The sequence below is a fragment of the Gymnoscopelus braueri genome, assembly GCF_963280865.1.
Source record: "Gymnoscopelus braueri genome assembly, chromosome: 7".
Taxonomy (NCBI): domain Eukaryota; kingdom Metazoa; phylum Chordata; class Actinopteri; order Myctophiformes; family Myctophidae; genus Gymnoscopelus; species Gymnoscopelus braueri.
The window spans coordinates 18,078,634-18,098,240 of record NC_137608.1 but is presented as its reverse complement, the minus strand read 5'-3'; the positions used below and the strand labels follow the sequence as shown (position 1 = coordinate 18,098,240).

The following is a 19,607-nucleotide window of genomic DNA, read 5'->3' as shown; positions in this document are numbered from 1 at the left end:
TGAGATCTGACGTTCATAGTGACAGAACACTGTCCCAAAAAAAAAAAAAAAAAAAAAAAAACAGAAGTCTCGCTAGACGAGATTGAAATCTCGAGATTTCAATCTTGTCTAGCGAGACTTCTGTTTGTTTTTTTTTTTGTTTTTTTGGTTGCATAGTGTTCTGTCACTATGAACGTCAGATCTCACCAAATTTTTTTTTTAAAAAAGATATTAAAATATGTGATCTAACCTAAGGCCTATCCGCGCACCTTTTAAGCTGTGGCGGCTCAGGGGTGGAGTTATGAAATTTTTCTACTGTACCATTCATCCTAAGATATCATAACGTCATAGAAAAGGTAAGAAAACTTTAGTCCAAAATTCTCCTTTAATCACTCTTATCGTGGTGACCGGCCCCTTTTATAAAAGCCTACTGAATGCCTTCATCACGCCCGCGCAGATGTGTGTGCTTCTATTGAGGTCACCACGTCTTGCTTCCCCTGGCTTCTCCATGCAGGGGGAATTTTAGGCCCATTTACTCTGCTAATTGGAAACCAGAGGCTAAATACTCCTCTGGTGAAAGACACAGAGCACATAGCTAGAGACACAGGATTCAAGTTCACTGAATGGGATTCTTTTTTGCCTTGTTTTCTCCAGGCTACATTGTCAAGATATTGACAATGTAGTATATAGTTGTAGTGTGGCATTAACTTGCAGTTAACCACTTAAACCCTTTATGCTTAGTTGACTGGAGTCCCACATGGCTCTATTCTAGGCCCCCTCCTGTTTTCGTAAATACCTTAGTCTCCAGAATATATTTCACGTGGTTAACTAAAAGTTACACTTTTGGGGGCGTATTGTGTTGTGAGATAAATAATGGCGATTGCGGTTTTAAGTGTGAACCTGAATATTACCACTGTGTGTTTGTGTGTGTGTGGGTGTTACCAGCTTACAACCTAACTTGACTCTCTCTTTCTCTGACCCCCAGGAATCGTCTGACAGCAGCAACACCACGGTGGAAGATGAGGACGTGAAAGGTAAGAAAGGAGGCGGAGATAAAAAATGATAGACAGTAACGTCAGAATCTAGAGTTCTAGAGATGGTGGCTAGAAAAATGAGGGGGGAAAAAATCAAGAAACAAGAATACATTTTATTGTCACGTCACAGGTTTACAGATCTATATAAGTGGGTGAGATACATTTTTATGTCAATATGCGACAAATGGATATTCAGTGTTTTCACATAGAGTCTAGACTATAATGTATTGTGCATCGCACATTTTAGTGTTAACCAGTTAGTAAAGACCATGTTAACAATCACAGAGACTAGGGGTTCATATCCTCCATGGTACATCCGGTACCAATGAACACATCTGCCTGTGTTTGCAGCAGGGAAGAATTGGGTATTGGGGGGGGGGGGATATTACTACACTATTACTATAATATTTTGGAATTTACATCTGGCAAGTGGCCGCTTTACACACTGGCTAGGCTAGGCGTTAAGGTGAATGTAAAATCACTGAGGCTTATGGTCAATGTGAGGCATTATGGTCAATGTGAAAACACTGAAGGTCTGAAGTGCAGTGGGCAGGAAGGTCACTTTTTTTCCCCTACAGCTAGCATCTGTTTATAAAAGACAGACAATGCAAGCTACTACATATGATATGAATCTATAGGTAAACATAAACAAGTAGACGTTTGGCTATGTTGAGTTTGTGTTTAAAGAGAATAAAAGCCTCCCAGCCTCTCAGGGTGTCTTGTATCAATACAGCATGTATCCCAAACCCACAAATCCACTTCATACCTAAATGAAATAGATACATGTTGATGGAAATGCACTCTTTCCTCCATTCATAGTTGGATATTGAAATGTTTATAACATGTAACTAATTTTTTTTTAGAAAACCTTAATGCAATTCCACCACTGACTCCTTTCTTCTTCTTCTTTTTGACCTTGCCCGCAATGAGGCCGGATATTGTAATCGGTCCTGTCTGTGCGTGTGTTTGTTTGTTAGCGAGAGAACAGATTTTCATGAAACTTGGTGGGAATGATGAGTAAGCTGCCTTAAAGAGATGATTATCTTTTGGGTCAAAAAGGTCAAATGTTAAGGTCACAATCCAGGTCATGGTCTGACTGTTAGTAAAATAACCCAAGGATGGATGGTTGGATTAACCATCATGGATGTTTGAGTTGCATTTGTAAATCAATATTTTCAATCAGTTTTTTCTCCAGGGATTGTTTTTGGCAAGACTTTTCAAATTACTCTGCACTTTAATACATTGAAAATTGTAACGTGACTTTGACTGAACATAATCAGAGTCAAATTGTGTGCGTTGCGTTGGATTATCTAACATACGCAAGTTTCCCTCCTCTTTTTCCATCTAGCTTTGACGTGTTCTGACCTTGTAGATCTGCTATTTTCATCAAATCATCGCCTATTACGACATGCCCAGAATAGGGACGCATGTGGTTAAGGTGTTCTCACTGAAATGCCTTGTCTGGCAATGTTATTCAAAGATGGTATAAGGACAGTCAAACATGACTTTTGGGTACTTATTATAATGTTTAATTAGGACCCCTAGGGCAGTAGAAGCCAACAACATAAACTAAGCAAAGTATCAAAACACTAGTCACTGCTCCAGCCTCATTCCCACTGTAGTGACGGGGCAGTTGCTGGGCTAATAGCTGACCTCTTACTGACCCCTCATGGAGCCTGGCCGCATTGCTTTCTGTTGCTGTTAGGACTGATGACAAGGGTGTGGGGCTGGGGCAAATTGAAATGTAAGAGGCCTTGTAATGCTGTCAGGGTTTGGCTTTCTCAGAAGTGTTGGCATTTGGCTGAAACCTTTATACTGGGAAACACTCACACACCTCTAAAATACCAACAAGCCCTGCTGGGTGTTGACTTCTGGAGTTGTGCGTGTGTGTGTGTGCGAGTATTGCTCGAGGTTTAAACTTTGGAGATAAATATTGTCTTCTCGTGAAGGCTAGCATTTACCTCCTGATGGAGAATGACTTTACAAGGTGCTTTCGAGGGGCTTTTATCCTATATACGTGTGTGTGTGTGTGTATGTGTGTGTGTGTGTGTGTATACGTGGTTATACACAGTACACACCCCTCTTTTCCACCTCTTGCTCTGAGCCAAGCACAATGCATCTCCCTAAATAAGGTCAGACTTGCAGCATTCCATTGCCAAGCAGAACATGGCCCCGTCTCCTTCCCTCCCCCTAAGGCTGTACTGTACCATGTTGTACTGTACTCTACCTTCCCTCTATATGCAGTAAAAGCTACGGTAGTACTGCCCCACCTTCCAACAGTTCTCCTAAAGCCCAAATACCATAACCCCCCAGCACACTAGAGGGCAAGGGCACCTTGTGTGTCTAAAGGGGTGGGGGTTGGCTCTAAATTTAGCCCCCGGTGGCAGCAAACGGGAGCCGGAGTGCTCCAAGAAGAGCTAAAGGTATGGCTCTAGCGTCACGTGGGACACGCGACAGTCACCCTTAAGATACGTTGGCAACATAGTGGTGATCAGTGCCAGAGACACAACCTGCGAGAACCAGGTGAGAGAGGGGTGGTTGGGTTTGGTGGGAACAGGCCAGACCTTATGCTGTTGGCCTTTCCTTTTTTTTTTGTAAGATCCCTTCATGTCACTGCGTGCTGGACAGCTGGTTTGTAATCCAATGCCTGTGCCGGGTGACGGAGCATCTGACCACATAACTTTTCTATTACTCTCCACACGTTTATAGTGGAGAATTATGTAACAGTCGCTGGATTCTGAGCTTTGTTTACCGCAAACTTCTTTGGACTACGAATGTTATTTTTTTTACTTTGCAGCAGTCTTTGTTGACTTTATCTCTGTGAATTTCACTCGGGGAAACCCAGGGGCAGGTTAGCAACAACTCAGCACCGCAACAGAACACTCCCCCCCCATCCTCTCCCGTTTACTTCATGCTTCATGTTTTACTGGGTCGTCTGTCAGTGTGATGCTCTTCCTGGGTTTGGCAGCTGATTAAACAGACAAGCGATAATTAGTAATGTCCGCCTCACTCTCCTGGTCACGGCCATTTTACTCATTCTGTCACGGGCCAGGCTGCCATGAACAAACTCAATAAAATAGCGTGTACAGGATTGACACGCAGCCATGAATAACCAGAAGAACTAAAGGGCGTTGATTTGTACTTTTTGTGAGAATTGGCTGCCAAGGCAAGGAAACTATGTCTAGTGAGTATTTTTCCATCATTTTGTTGTCGATCTGCTTCACACATTCTCCTCCCTTCCTCTCTCCCGTCTTCACTCTGTTGTGTTTTTGTCTGTCATACAAATGTATGACAGATTGATGATTGATGTTTGTGTTGTGACATTTATTTGTGTGCGTGTGCGTGTGCGTGTGTGTGCGTGCGCGTGCGTGCGTGTGTTGTGTGATCAGGGAACAGTTTAGACAGCCCAGTTAAGTCACAGTCCAGCACCACCTCTCTGCCTGATACCCCTCAGGGCCCTTCACCTGCTGTCTACTGTAAGTCAGCATGACTCTGTGATGCAGTCTGACACACACTGCAACTACGCACAACTATAACACACTAACAACTCCCTTGTGTGTGTTTCTTTTAATTCTCCTATACTACAATGGACCTATTTACAAAAAAAAACACTAAATAGGGAAGATAGCAGAGCACAACAGTTATGGGTTAAGTGTCTTGCTCAAGGACACTTCCACACGACTGGCCAGGAGGCGATCCGGTGACCTTCTACAGCCGCTCGTGCACAGTTCTAACCTGCACGGTTCTAACCTCCAATGCCCAATGTATGCTCTTTCATACGACGATCTACAAGCCGATCTTCAAGCTCACAATGCAACGAATCCAGGATGCGTTGTGAGCTGGGAGATCAGCTATTTTGGCATGCAACAACATTGCGTGATGAAGTATAAATTAGGCTTTTGTGTGTCGTTCCCTCCCAGACATAAAATGGCTAGGTCAACAACTTAAACTGTATAGTTTACCAGGGTCCCCCAGGGCTCTATTCTAGGTCCGCTATTTTTTTCCCTCAACACCAAATCTCTTTGCTACAAATAGCCTGATATACAAGCTTCTAGAGCTGATATTTTCACCCAAATGTTCACCCCAGAATTATAGGGACGCTAGGGTTCATGTGGTTAAAGTGTCAGGGTGGTACAGAGCTGCCTACAGTTATTGATTTTAGAAACTGATATCCAGCCAGTGGCTGACATGTTTTAGTAGCTATCTGAGAAATCAGGTGGCTCCATGTCCAAGCCATCGTGAAAAAAAAAAGATGAAAAAAGATGAAGTGAAGCGCTGTGTGATCCATCTCGTCCTCTACTGTACTGTTCCCTCTGACTCTGACTCCTCTTCTTCTCAAATCAGTCCTATTCCGCCCACGCCACGTGTTTTAGAAAGGCCCACCGCTTCCTCCCTGTGGACATAGATAGTATTGCAGCACAGTACTGGACCATCACAGTGTGTGTGTGTGTGTGTGTGTGTGTGTGTGTGTGTGTTGTGTGGACCCCCTCCCCCCTTCTATTTCTGAGCATGAGTCTTTCAACTGTGCATCTTTTATCCATGTATGTGTTCATCACTGTCATTATCTGAGTGTCACACTTGGTCTCAGAGAGCTCTGCAAGTATTTCACTCCAGTCGATTGCTAACACATTCCTAGTCAAATACTGTAGGTCGTTGGTGAGCTGATGATAGGGATATGGTCAGTGATGGAAGAAGTTCTCAGATTTTCTTAAGAAAAAGTTGCAATACCACAATATACAACTACTCTATTACAAGTAAAAGTACTGGCATCAAAATATAGTTGCAGTACCAAAGTAAAAGTACTGAAAAAAAGGGCCAAATGTAAATTTGCCAAAGTATAAAATAGGGCTTAATTGGTTAATGTAAGTTTTGTAATAATCATAAATCTACAAAGTAACTTGTAACTAAAGTTGTCCAATAATTGTAGTGGGAAAAAAGTACAAAATATTGAATATATACTCGAGTAAAGTAAAAGTGCCTCAAAATTGTACTTGAGTAAAATGTAGTTAGTGACTTTCCACCACTGGATATGGTGAAACTGAAGCAAATTGTGCTCCATATTTCACTGCATGGGTCAGCAGTCATTGCTCTCCAAGACCAGGTGTGATCATCGTCAGATGTTCCATTCACCTCCATGTCTTCATGTGTCCCTCGCTCCGTCCTTCCACCTCAGCTGCCACTAAGTTTGCTGACCTGCTAGGCTCGGTGCGTAGGGGTTCGGGGCCCACATCCGACGGCGAGGGGGGAGCCAGCACTCCTCCTCTGGCAAGCCTCTCGGCCTCCTCCCCTCCCCCCTCCCACACCCCCATGCAGAGTAAGTACAGAGCCCAGGAACGAGACACACCGGTCGTTCTCTCCCTCCGTCAGGAGACAGATACGCAAACGCGTCTCTCCCCGTCGCTTCCTGTGATTTCTGTTTCCGTAACTGTATTATTAAGCAAGAACAACCTTAAACTATCGATTATTTCTTAGAAATGTATGCTATCAATACATTTTTCAATTGATTGAATAATCTTTGATCATTTGTAAAAAAGAATGATGTCAACGAATCGATGAGCAAAAATGTTAATACTATTTTCGCTTTTTTAAAAAGTTTTTGAAAATTATGAAACTTACCCGTCCTGCTTGCATCCCTAGGTAACATATTCCCGTGTTTGTTAGCAATATCCTCATTTTTTTCAGAAAAAGGAGACAACGTAGTCTTCGAGTAATTATGTTCTGTCCATAGCTCACACCCTAGTTAAACACTCCCTTAAACCCATTTTGGATGGGAACCCCTTTTTGTAACTATACCTTTCAGGACGGGAACCCCTTTTGGGGTTCCTGTTGCTATGTACAGTATATAGCAACATACATTTAAAAAAAAACTATTTAATACATATTTGAAGTTTTTCAGAAAAGGATATAGAAGGCGTTTTTAGAATCGGCCTCAGGTCTAAATGGGTTAACCTCTACAAGCTCACACAGTGTGAGCTTGTAGATTGGCTATTTTAGAAAAATATTGGGGGGAAAAAACATCCAATACTTTTTGAATAATATTATGCCAAAAAATAGGGGCTGAGGGTTAATTTGGTTCATAAAGACTCGCTACACCCCCCTCATTTACAAAACCAAAACGCAATCCTATGTTTTGGTTTAGATTTGGACTTTGGACTATATCCATTCCTGTAGTGTACGGGCTTCATCGGTGTCTCTCTGTCTCTCCCTCCTCTGGCTCCCTGTTCCTTCATGCATCCTGACCTCTGTCACCCCCCCCCCCTCCTCCCCATGATGACGTGCAGTGTCCCGCCTCACAGACCTGGTGAGCAGCGTGCGCCGGGCGCCAGTAGTACCCACGCCGGCCCCTGAGGCGGAGTCCTCGCCGGGGCCTGCTCCCGCCCACAATGCCAGGCCGACACCCCCGCCTGCACACACCACCTCCCCACCTCCCCCACGCACTCCCCCCAGCCCCTCACCCTTCTCCTCCCAGAGTGAGTACTGAGAGCATGAGTACTTCTCCGCTCCCCTCCCAGTAGCAGCCCTGTCAGGGCCTCTGTGATTGGCTGCCGCGCTGATGAGGTGTGTTGTGTTTGGGACGAGGTGCCCAGACTAGAGCGTGTTTGGACCCAAGAAGTTGTGTGGTTTTACTTGCTGAGCTGGGAGTGGAAATGATTGTGATGCTGATGCATATTAACCTCCTCGCAGTTGTGCAGCGATCAACACATCAGACTTGTTGAAGGAATTACAAATACAAATAGGACTGCTACCAAATCAATGATGTTGTTCTTCAGTACAGGCTTTGCTTTTTGAGTTGATGTCATTGTCACACAATTAAGAAATGCCTTGTGAGCTTGTCATGTAAAAAGGTGTTGTTGACGTGGTGTTCAAACTTCAGGTAAGGGCCCGTTTATTGTCTTTGTATGGATGTATGCTACAGTATCACTTGAGTTTACGGGAGTATTTTTGTTGGGTTGCGTTGTTGTGTAACTCACCAACTGTGTGCAAACTAACTACGATCCACTGGCTCAGTTAGCTGCCATTCAATGTGACTCAGTCTGAGTTTCCTCTCCTTTGCAGCACGCAAACAAGAAATCATCAAGATCACCGAGCAACTCATAGAGGCAGTCAACAATGGAGACTTCGAGGCATATGCGTGAGTCAACGTTTAGTGTGGGGCTGGGACGATTCTTTTCTTAGCGATTATACTATCGATTACTTTTTTGATTCATAGAATAATCGAGAAGCAATGTTTGATAATACATAAACATTATATATCAATGAATCACAATGTGACCTTTTAGTGAATACAATACAACAAACTGAGGTGGTTGTATTTGGTCTCCAAATACAGATGGTGAGAAATTTTGATCATGTGGTCTGGTAGAAGTAGAACCACTACCGGTTGACATTGACAAGTGGTACTGAAGGTCAAAATTAAATTTCTCCCCTGAGCAAGCAGGCGTGCTCTATTGGCTCAGTTGTAAAAATGTCAGTATTTGTGCGGGAACTCAGGTTTGAATCCCCAGTAGGACATGAAAGTATTTTATACATTGTCATACAATGGTATCATGTAAAAATAGCCAATCTAAAAGCTCATGGTGCGTCGCATCATGACACGTTATGAGCTTGTAGATCTGCTATTTTTGAAAATCTATTAGAGTTTTTATAATCGATCTGTTGCACCGAAGTTCTGTGCTTTTGCACATTCATGATTGAGGTACGTGCAGTTATGAGTTGAACCCCTCTGATTCCGCTGATGTAATAACATGCACTGTCCTTTGCTCTGCAGCAAGATCTGCGACCCTGGTCTGACCTCCTTTGAACCTGAGGCTTTGGGCAACCTGGTAGAGGGCATGGACTTCCACAGATTCTACTTTGAGAACCGTAAGAGACACGACGCTTGTGGAGGCACTAACCAACTGCATTATTAATGAGCTAGTAGCACTAACTGACTGCATCATTAGATGTTTGGTTCCCATGCAGGAGACCTGGGTTAAAATCCAGGTGGTGACATTGGTGGCATTACCTGAATACCCGTACAGTGTTCCTCAATGGGGGAGGTTAACAGAGTAGCCCTGCCTGAGGCCCAGAAGCCTAATATCTCCCTTTACTGGGAGCGATAATTGTTTCCCTAGGATGAGCTGGGCCAGACGCGGTTTCTGATTGGCTGAAACAGAGGTAGGGAGCGCTCGGCTCTGTTCACTTGGACCACACGCGAGGCGGTGTTGACGTCTCGGAGTTACCGACACTAGGGGGGACGAGGAGTTACGATTCTGTCCCTATCGGGACATAACTTGGACGGCGCTGAGTCGGCTGAAGCAGACTTTGCAACGTTCGGCACGGCGACTTGCTCGCTCTCTCGCCCCCCCCTCATCCTAGGAATACAAATTTAGCTTACTGCAGGGGTGGGGGGTCTAATGCAATAAATACGCTTCATGTCCTGACTGAACCGTACTGATAACTTTTTTAATCCCCCCCCCCAGTTCTGGCGAAAAACAGTAAGCCCATCCACACCACCATCCTGAACCCCCACGTCCACCTGATCGGCGAGGACGCGGCCTGCATCGCCTACATCCGCCTCACGCAGTATGTGGACGGCCAGGGCCGGCCGCGCTCCAGCCAATCGGAGGAGACGCGCGTGTGGCACCGCAGGGACAGCAAGTGGCAGAACGTGCACTTCCACTGCTCAGGTGCACCGGCCGCGCCGCTCCAATGAGGTATGTCCAGGATACATCACGGTGCACTGCAAGGGTTCCTAGGGCAGTGGTTCAGGTTTGAATCCATGAATTCATGTCCAAACTGTTATGTATTTGGCTGCGGACCCCCCCATCTGAAAGAAGGTTGTGCCAGGGACCCCCAGAAGAGAAGATTTGTGTAAAAAAAAAAAGAAAGAATCTAAGTTATTTAACATTATTCAAAAATGTTCAAGGCATTTGAAAATGTTTGTGACACTGTATTTTACTGTTGTTCTCAGGGGTCGACTCCTATTACATCTGACAAGAGTGCTCAGCTGGAGGGAGAGAGAGAAAGAGAGAAAGAGAGAGAGAGAGGAAGAGGAGGTAGAAGGGATGGAAGGATAAGTCCAATGTCGGGGGGAGAGTCAACAGTCCCAGAACTTCCCACACTGGGCCACCCGTCTCAACCCCCAGCATGCATCTCTTCTTTTATTAACCCCCGTCCCACCCCCATTATGTTGCCACTGAAGGCCATCATACAGCAATGGAAACGTGCGGTCTACTGACTGTTCCACCCCTTCTCTTCCTACATCTGACACGGCGGGCAGTTTGAAGTTGTTGGGGTCGGGGGGGGAGGGAGGGGGGCTCTTGATGTTTTTAAGAACTCCGTGTGTGTTTCCTTCTTCCTGTGGTAACCCCATGACCGTCCCACCCACCTCTCCCATCCTACGTCCTGGGGTTTTGTGACCCTATAGCCCACCTGTTCTGTGTGAATCCACACCTGTGTGACAAAAACACTGCACTGGAAATACAGTATGTAAAGTTTTAAGTAAGTTCTATTATAACTATAATTATTATGACTATTAATATTATTACATAGTTGCAATTGTATATGTACTTTGTATAATTTGAAATTCTTGATGCCAGTGGTTTCTAGAGTCAAAGGAAAGCTCTTCTTTTCATCGTTTTTCTCTTGTCTTTTTAAGGAAGCATGACTTTTGTTTTCCCCAATATTCACAGTGGCTGTTTTTTATTGTGGCTATTAAGTGAACAATTATATTGGCAGTTTTTTTTTTTGTAATTTGCTTCTTGTATCTTATCTATTATACTGCGCCTAAACTCACATTCAAGAAAACCTTTTTTTTTGGAAGGGCAGTGTCTGACCGGGAGTCAAGTGTGAATGAATGAGGTAGGTCTGTGTGTGTGTGTGTGTGTTTGTGTGTGTGTGTGTGTGTGTGTGTGTGTAGTAGTAATGCCTGGTTTATACTTTGTTGCGCAGTGATGTCACACACCGAAAATAGCAGATCTAAAAGCTCACAATGCATCGCAGCGCAACCCATTGTGAGCTTGTAGATCTGCTATTTTCGGTGCGTGACACCCGCCCATAACTAACTGTATGTCAGGCTTAAATCAGCACATAGTAAGTGCTAATCCAAAAATAATAATGAGGATCCTTTTTGTTTTTCTCTAACTGGAGATGGGTCATTAAGCTTGGCATCTTCTTTTGTTGAATCTAAATATTTACAAACATACTAAGTTGAGGTGCAAAGAAAAGGCAGTTTATAATAATACATTTTTTTTATTACATTTGCCATCTTTACATACTATACATGTAAAGAATTGGAGTTTGGCGCTCCGTAGTGTTAGTTAATGAAATCAGGACCTCCTTGCACTCTTCATGGCAATGGCAAACATGCTGCACAATGCACATATCACAGGAAGACTCCTCTACAGAACATATACACGATATAGAAGAAATCCATATCAACGTCTACCATGTTACTAAAAGGAAAGGGAAGGAGTATTTTTTGGTTCCTGGGCGAGGGGAAATACCTTTTAGTGCTTCACCCAGCAGATGCCTGCTCAGATGGCTCAGATGAGCGCATGGGGGGGTTATAATCTAAACACAGTAAAATCCTCAGTGTTCATTTAACTCAGAGTGTACAAATGTAAGAGTGCATTTGGTTACATTTCTTATATTTGTGCACTCAGAGTTACACATGGATAAATTAACAGGGGGTTAACAGGATCTTCCTGTGTACTTTCCTTTTACCTTGCATGTTTGCCCTGTCTTCTCCAATCCTACAGGCAACATTGCAGCCTTACTTCTAAAGCCATAGCGCGTCATACGCACGGTGCTTCTGTCCATTTTCCACATCAAAACACTTACTGTACTTTAGTAAATGCGATTCTGAGGCATCCTGTAGAGTCCTGTCCCCTATCCAAACACTGGGCTAAAACCCTCCGTCAGTGATGACAGTTTACACGAGAGAGGGCCATGAAGGAAGAGCTAAGAGGCTCTATGAATTTGAAACATCTGCCAGAAGAAAGATTTCATCAGCCATGAGGCCATACAGTACGTGTGTGTTTTTTTTAGACTTGCATGGGAGTTTCTTATTTCTGGACAGTGATATACCAGTGGGTTTGACAGGATGCCATGTGTGTGTGCGAGTGTGTGTGTGTGTGTGTGTGTGGGTGTGTGCGCGTATGAGGCATGATGCGGGTGTGCCTGTCCACTTCCATTAATGTGTAGCCTACTCCTTAGAGGGAGATTTTGGAGTTGTATGCTGTGTGTGAGAGAGGAAAGTTTGAAGGAGAAGGCTTTATTTTAGAGGACATATCAGCCCTCTGCCTTCAGTCCACAACTTATACTTTTCTTATCGTTTAGTTTTTCTTACTTTTTTTTCCATATTTTTATCATCATGCTCTTTGACTTGTGTCTTGTGTTACGATCAAGTGTTATCAGCTTTGATTAGAAACATGTGTTTGTGCCAGAGGTGTTGACAGGAATGAAAAGATGGACTTTACAGAGCTGACGGTCGACTGGAGCTTTGACTTCCAATGAGGTCAGTTCAGTAGTTCCTATCTGTCATTGGCTGCCTTCGGAGGTGTGTGGCCACTATTGGTCAGACCGACATGAAAGGGACTTGACGTGCAGCCGTCTCATTGGACAGGCAGTCAGCCGGTGGCTAGTCCTCAGGTTTATATTTATTTTGATTATTTATTTATTTATTTGAGCGGATGTTTAAAATTTGCCTTTTTCCTTTCTTTTTCCTGTTGTTTTTCCTGTTGTACAGCTCATGCTCTGTTATTATTCAAAAGGACATCACTGCATGTAAGCACAAGTTTTCTTTTAAAGGGATAGTACACACAATTTACATCCTGCATGTGTGTTTTACTGTAACCGACCAATGTGGACTGTTTTTCTTTTCCGGCGGCTATTATATAATTTGCCTACGTTGCATTTCTCATTGTTTAAGCATTTGTAATGTACAAACGTTTTTTTATTTGTATTGTTCCCCTAAAGCTGAGTTTCAGAAAGCCCTGCTTTACCCGAGGGGAACATTTATGTAGAAACATGACAACAGGCGTGTATTTTGTGTGAACTATCCCTCCAAACAAAATGTTTTGTCACCATGTGTGTGTGATAAGGCTTTTGACCTGCAGGCTCTACAAGGTAAAGGTTGTGTTTGCCAGGAGTCATCTGCTAACAATGTTCACACTAAGACGGTACAGTGGAAATCTGTTTGTCCGTTTGTAACTCAGTGTCTACACATGTAACCAAATGGACCCATGAGGGCTCATTTGTAAGTTAAATTATCATTCACCAAACATGACCCCCTGCCCCCTCAAAAAAAAAGAAAACGCTGCATTTGTACAGTACAAAGGCTTTGTTCCTCTGTTCTTCTTAGTGTGTTTACTAGCCTTGAAGTCAATATAATAAGATTCACATTTTAAATGAGGGAGTATACAGTGTTACACAACTGCAACTAACTAGCATAGTTGCTGACGTTTTCTTTGCATGATGACGAGACACTCGTTTTATGGTGTTTTTTTCCTTTTTATTTGGTTTCTCATTTTCTACTGAATGCTAGTATACTAAACCTTTCTCTATCTATTTTCTCAGCTTTGTAGGCGCATATAACTATTTTTGTCCCAAGATGATATATTGAAGAGGATTATAATGATTATGATGACTATGATGATGGTGGTGGTGATGATGGTGGGTGGTAGTGGTGGTGGTTTTGGTACTAAGGATGACTAAGTATGAGGATAGTGGTGATGATGTTATGATGATTATTTAGCATGCTTTTCTATGGTTGCCTCTGTGTTGTCAGTGCTGGCTAACTTTTGTAGAACAGGACATGTTTCACCCAACCAGCATGATGGCACTTTGAGGAACAACACTTTAATCCAACTCGGACTTTAAAGGTGTCGGAATGAATGCAGTCCACTAGGGGGTGCGATCACACAGGACAAAACAAACGGGACACAGAGGGCAGAATGTCAAGCCTGATTTTTACTGTCGGGTGTCATGTGCTGAAAATAGCGGATCTACAAGTTCATCCGTTTGGAAATTGAGCTTCAGCTTATAATATAACATAATCAGTGGGCTATTTCACAGCAGGTGTCCTTTTCGGAGCACTTTGGCTTTGGGTCAATGCTAGCTCTACTGACCTCCAGTCAGTTTTAACACGACCATGTTTTGAAGTCTCTCTACAGCTCTGCTGTCTTATTTTCTCTATCAAATGAATACTAGCAGCTGTGCTGACAACACTGAGCTAACTTCCTTTTGTAGGTTTCTTTCACCCTTCCCTCGTCCCTCTGTTTCTCACCTTATTCAGTCATTTCTTCTGCAGATGACTCTTTCTATTTTCCCTTTGTCTCTTTTTTTGTCTGTTTGGGTTTCTTCTGTATAATAATATTAATCTCGATCTATCTAGTTCTCTGACTCTTCACATTATTGCTCTGTTCTCTTATGTGCTTTGTGTGTTTCTCTAACTTCAAGAAAAGTGTTGTGTTATCAATAAAATGACAATTTAAGTATAAAACTGAACATGTTTTGTCTTTATAAACGATGAGGCTGTGACAAAATCAAACACTTAATGTTTGATTTTTTTTTTAAAGATGAATGAAAAGTGGAACATTCACATTGTGTGTCAGCTACAGCTGACAGCATATCAAGCTTGGATCTTTGTGTTTGTCTGCTTTCTGTCATTAGCTCTAAAGTTATAAATAGTATACCATGATTAACCTGTTAAATCACACCGCTCACATTTGTGACCACATGTTTTGTTTTCCATTTCTGGAAGCCCTAAAACTGCTGTTGGCTTTGGGCAAAATCTTAAATAGATTTTCTTGATTAAAATGTATCAGTGCCATGACTAGTGTGAAAGGTCACATGACCAGGTCAGTTTATTTCCTGCTTGCACCTCTGGAAGAAAATGTCTTCCTTAGACTTCTACAAAAACAATGAATTAAAACACATTTATTAACAAATAGATCTATCATATTTTCTTTAAAAGCTGTACTACTAATTTTGGTCTTACTGTATATTTAGCTTATAAGAGGTATACATTTGTCCTGCTGGTTCCAGCGCCTCGATGTGTTTCACTTGATCCCCTTCAGAGATGCTGAGGATCTTCTAGAGAGGCATCCCACATGGAAGGCTCCTGAGATGATGGCTGTAGATGGTCCATGCCTCACATCTATGTATTTGCAGGTAGGAGCAGTATATATATACTGTATTATGCAATAAACTTCTGGATGCACTAGGACGCATCCTCAGTGATGCATCATGGGATCATCGGGTGTCACAACATCAGACACTCTTGCACAGGCGACCCAGCCGGGGTTGATCAGGCCCTGACTTGCATCCCAACAGCAAACCATGGATTAGCCCTCTTAATCCGAAGCCACTTTGTGGCTTTCTCTGTGGCTTCACTAGCGGATTGAATGGCCCTATTGGCCACCCCTGCCTCCCTAGCGGAATATCACATAACTAGAAGTTCGGGCCACTAAGCAGCCCCTACACCTATACATCGCACCGCCAATCCGACCAATATATGTCTGAGTTATAGTGTATGGGGCTTTGTCAGAGTACCTGTTGTACCCGTCTGTGTCCTTTTGGGCCCATATATGGAGCTATCTGTCTATGCACATGACCATATATGGGCATAGCGGCCGGCTCTGTGGCTCTGGACAACAGGATCTCTGTATCTGTCAGTCGCTGATGTCTGATGCCATGACAACACATTGAGGTTAGACAACACACTCCATATTTGGGCGTAGCTGCATTGGGAACTCCTTATATGGTTATGGCTGAGTCATAGTGACATAAGTCAGAGGTCCGCCGGTCGGCCGGCCTGTCCTCCCTTAAAGGAGAATTTTGGACTAAAGTTTTCTTACCTTTTCTATGACGTTATGATATCTTAGGATGAATGGTACAGTAGAAAAATTTCACAACTCCACCCCTGAGCCGCCACAGCTTAAAAGGTGCGCGGATAGGCCTTAGGTTAGATCACATATTTTAATAGCTTTTTTTAAATATTTTTTTGGTGAGATCTGACGTTCATAGTGACAGAACACTATGCAACCAAAAAAAAAAAAAAAAAAAAAACAAGTCTCGCTAGACGAGATTGAAATCTCGAGATTTCAATCTCGTCTAGCGAGACTTCTGTTTTTTTTTTGTTTTTGTTTTTTTTGGTGACAGCGTTTTGTCACTATGAACCTCAGATCTCAAAAAAAAAAAAAAAAAAAAAAGCCATTAAAATATGTGATCTAACCTAAGGCCTATCCGCGCACCTTTTAAGCTGTGGCGGCTCAGGGGTGGAGTTATGAAAATTTTCTACTGTACCATTCATCCTAAGATATCATAACGTCATAGAAAAGGTAAGAAAACTTTAGTCCAAAATTCCCCTTTAAGCCAATTTTAATATAAAGGATAGGGATATAGGCTATTCACCTGTTTCCTGGGTGGGTAGGCTGTGTGTTTTCCACTTCCTGTCGGATTTCATTGGATATCATTAGTCATCTGACCAGTTTCATTGGATTTCATTGGATCAAATCGACAGGAAGTGGAACACACACAGGAAGTGAAAAGCCTAGGAAACAGGTGGATAGCATACAATAATATAATGCATTCTATTGGTATCCTATCCTATATTACAATTGCCTAATGTGTGGGCGGTGGATGGTGGCTGGGCGGATCGCGGACCTTGGGGGCCCCATCAGTATGACTCAGACATAAACATATATGGAGTTCCCACTGCAGCTGCTCCCAAATAGGGCATGTGTCATGCTGACAGCAGTTAACTATTTAATGGTGCATCAGATCAGCACCCTCTGTGCCAACCCGGGTATTTGGCCCAGATACTCACGTGTTACAGAACCCTATCCACTTATATTCTATTTCAGACTCTGAACCACTTGTCATCTCGTGAACCACTTGGGTTAGACATCTCGGTTTAAGTTCTGCTTGGACACCTAACAGCTAACAGAAGGCACCTCTCGGTGCGTTACTTACTACTTCACTTGTCCTTTGTTAGTGGTTGGTTCCTGACGAAGACATGCGCTTGTCGATCCTATTCACACTAGTCTATATATGATGCTTTTACATAGTGGCATAAAGGCACACAGCATCAGTTAAACAGCTCCAGCAATGTCAATGTGGCGAGGACTTCATGTTACTGTTCGCACGGTTCCCGGATTATTATTTGGTTCCTTGCGGGTGACCCGACGACACACGTTGCTGTGTGGACACAGCTGTCAAAGCTTAAGCACCGGAACACCTCTGCATAATGACTTCTTCAAAGATCTGGAGTCTCAGTTCAAAGCCTTTAGGCAGAAGGCATCAGATGCCATGCCAGGGAGTGACTGGACCCCCCTTGCCAACAATCCAGCCCTGCCACCGGAGAGAGCTGACATAGTGATAGTTGGAGGGGGTGTGGTGGGGTGGTCCATCGCCTACTGGCTGAAAAAGAAGGAGAGGATTCGAGATGGTGTTCGTATACTCGTGGTGGAGAAGGACCCAACGTACTCCCAGTCATCCACGATCCTCTCTGCAGGGGGGATCCGACAACAGTTCTCCCTGCCTGAGAACATCCTGCTCTCCCTGGCCTCTGCTGACTTCATGAGGAACATCAATGAACATCTCTGTGTGTTGAATGAAGATCCAGTGGACCTGCAGTTCAACCATTCAGGATACCTCTTCCTGGCTAGCGAGAATGTGGCTCATATCATGGAGAAGAACTACAAGACACAGAGGGACGCTGGAGCTAAAGTATCTCTTCTATCCCCCAAGCAACTGAAGGACAAGTTTCCATGGATCAACACAGATGGTATCGCGCTCGCTTCATATGGGTTGGAGAATGAGGGTTGGTTTGACCCTTGGACTCTGCTGAATGCTTTTAGGAGAAAGGCCATGTCCATGGGCGTCCAGCAGTGCATTGGAGAGGTCACAGGTTTTAGCTATAGAACAAATATAATGGCAACTGAAGAAGGAGACTGTATGGACGTCAAGAGGATAAAGCATGTTAAAGTTCAGATGCCAAACAGTCTGGACTATCAGCTTGTCCTGTGTGCTGTTGTGGTGAATGCAGCAGGAGCGTTCTCTGGTAAACTGGCACAGATGCTGGGCATTGGCTTGGGTCCCCAAAGCACCATGGCTGGCATCCCCGTTCCTGTGGAGCCTAGGAAAAGGTATATCTACGCACTACACTGTCCTGATGGACCGGGCCTGGACACTCCCTTCTTAATCGACTACTCTGGAGTATACTGTAGGAGAGAGGGACTTGGTGGGAACTACATTGCTGGAACATCACCAGAGGAGGAGGAGGAGCCTGATGCCAGAAATGTGGTGGTCGACCACCAGTTTTTTGAGGAAAAGATTTGGCCTCACCTGGCACACCGTGTACCCGCTTTTGAGAACCTCAAGGTTACCAGTGCATGGGCAGGCTTTTACGACTACAATACCTTCGACCAGAATGCCATAGTTGGCATGCACCCCGTGGTCAACAACATGTACTTTGCCACTGGGTTCGGTGGACATGGCGGCCAGCACTCCCCCGCGGTGGGGCGGGCTGTGGCTGAGCTCATTCTTGAGGGAAACTTCAAGACCCTGGACTTGAGTGGCCTCGGCTTCAGAAGAATCCTGGAGCAGGAACCCATGTTGGAGATTAGTTTTTAACTGGTTTTAGGTCAACTATTTTCTTGGATGGGGTGCTTTGGCATTGTCATGTGGAGAAGAAAGCCCAAGTGACCTACTTTAAATTCCATTATCACTGAGAAATGTTTTATGTGCTGCTGCTAGTGGCAAGACGTGTTGTAGCAACAATTCAAGATCACTTTACGATAATATTGACTGATTTTGCAGATATGAAATTAGTATAGCTGACCCACTTTATGTGCTATGTTAACTTACGTCCCTGGTATCTGGTGTGTGTAATGTGTCCTGTGCCGTTTCTGCATAATCAGATGTGTAGAATCCAGCAATCACAAAGATGGTTAATTGACTTGTCCACATGCTTCACATGGTGAAGCCTGTCCAAAAGCATTACCTTTCAGGAGAGAAAAAAAAAGAACCTGTGTTCCAGTTGATCCAATGTAGTTTACTCACAAGTTGTTGTTAAAGGTTTCATGACATTCAGTGGCCAAGGGCCAAGCTCACTTTTCAGCCTAATTATTCAGAAAACCCCAGACCACAGAAAATCCACTGAATGTTCAAAGTTCAGTTTTTTGGGTGTAATTGAGGTCATAAAACCCCCCAAAAAACATAAAAAAGTTAAAATGAATGTCATAGGACCTTTAATACTTGTAATTTCAATATTTATAAAACCCACACACATATCTAACCACTTTAACTTTAAATAGCATAAATAGGTCATTTAATACCTTACATTTCCAACTGCTGACCTTTTTTGTGGGTGAGCATTTTTCTGAATAAGGTCACTATGTACTACATTACAATACATGGGTCTTTGGCGGTACACGCAAAAATCGTAGGAACACATTACGTGTGACCATTTTGGTATCAGGGCTGTTATAACTGATGTATTAATGGGCACATTACCTGTTTTACATTTTAGAATCCACATCCTAATCACTCTTTAACAATAATCTGCATTGTTAGCATTCAGTTAGGTACATCTGATTTTTAAAT

The 19,607-nt window shown here is 43.5% G+C and overlaps 1 protein-coding gene and 1 pseudogene across 2 annotated transcripts in view; both read left to right on the top strand.

The window, feature by feature from the left end:
• LOC308089269 (calcium/calmodulin-dependent protein kinase type II subunit beta-like) overlaps nt 1–14,499 on the top strand; it is a 73,611-nt pseudogene extending 59,112 nt beyond the window's left edge. The window contains exons 18-26 of the transcript XR_013935088.1: nt 965–1,013; nt 4,403–4,489; nt 6,187–6,327; nt 7,295–7,483; nt 8,070–8,145; nt 8,782–8,876; nt 9,476–9,709; nt 9,967–10,886; nt 10,918–14,499. The product of XR_013935088.1 is annotated as a calcium/calmodulin-dependent protein kinase type II subunit beta-like (transcript). The remainder of the gene's footprint in view (nt 1–964; nt 1,014–4,402; nt 4,490–6,186; nt 6,328–7,294; nt 7,484–8,069; nt 8,146–8,781; nt 8,877–9,475; nt 9,710–9,966; nt 10,887–10,917) is intronic.
• A 2,609-nt stretch (nt 14,500–17,108) lies between these two features.
• LOC308088920 (FAD-dependent oxidoreductase domain-containing protein 1-like) lies at nt 17,109–18,635 on the top strand (the record flags this gene model as incomplete). Its single annotated transcript, XM_080433503.1, has 1 exon — nt 17,109–18,635. The coding sequence occupies one exon, from the start codon at nt 17,109–17,111 to the stop codon at nt 18,633–18,635; it is 1,527 nt and encodes a 508-aa protein (XP_080289629.1).
• Nucleotides 18,636–19,607: the final 972 nt, after the last annotated feature.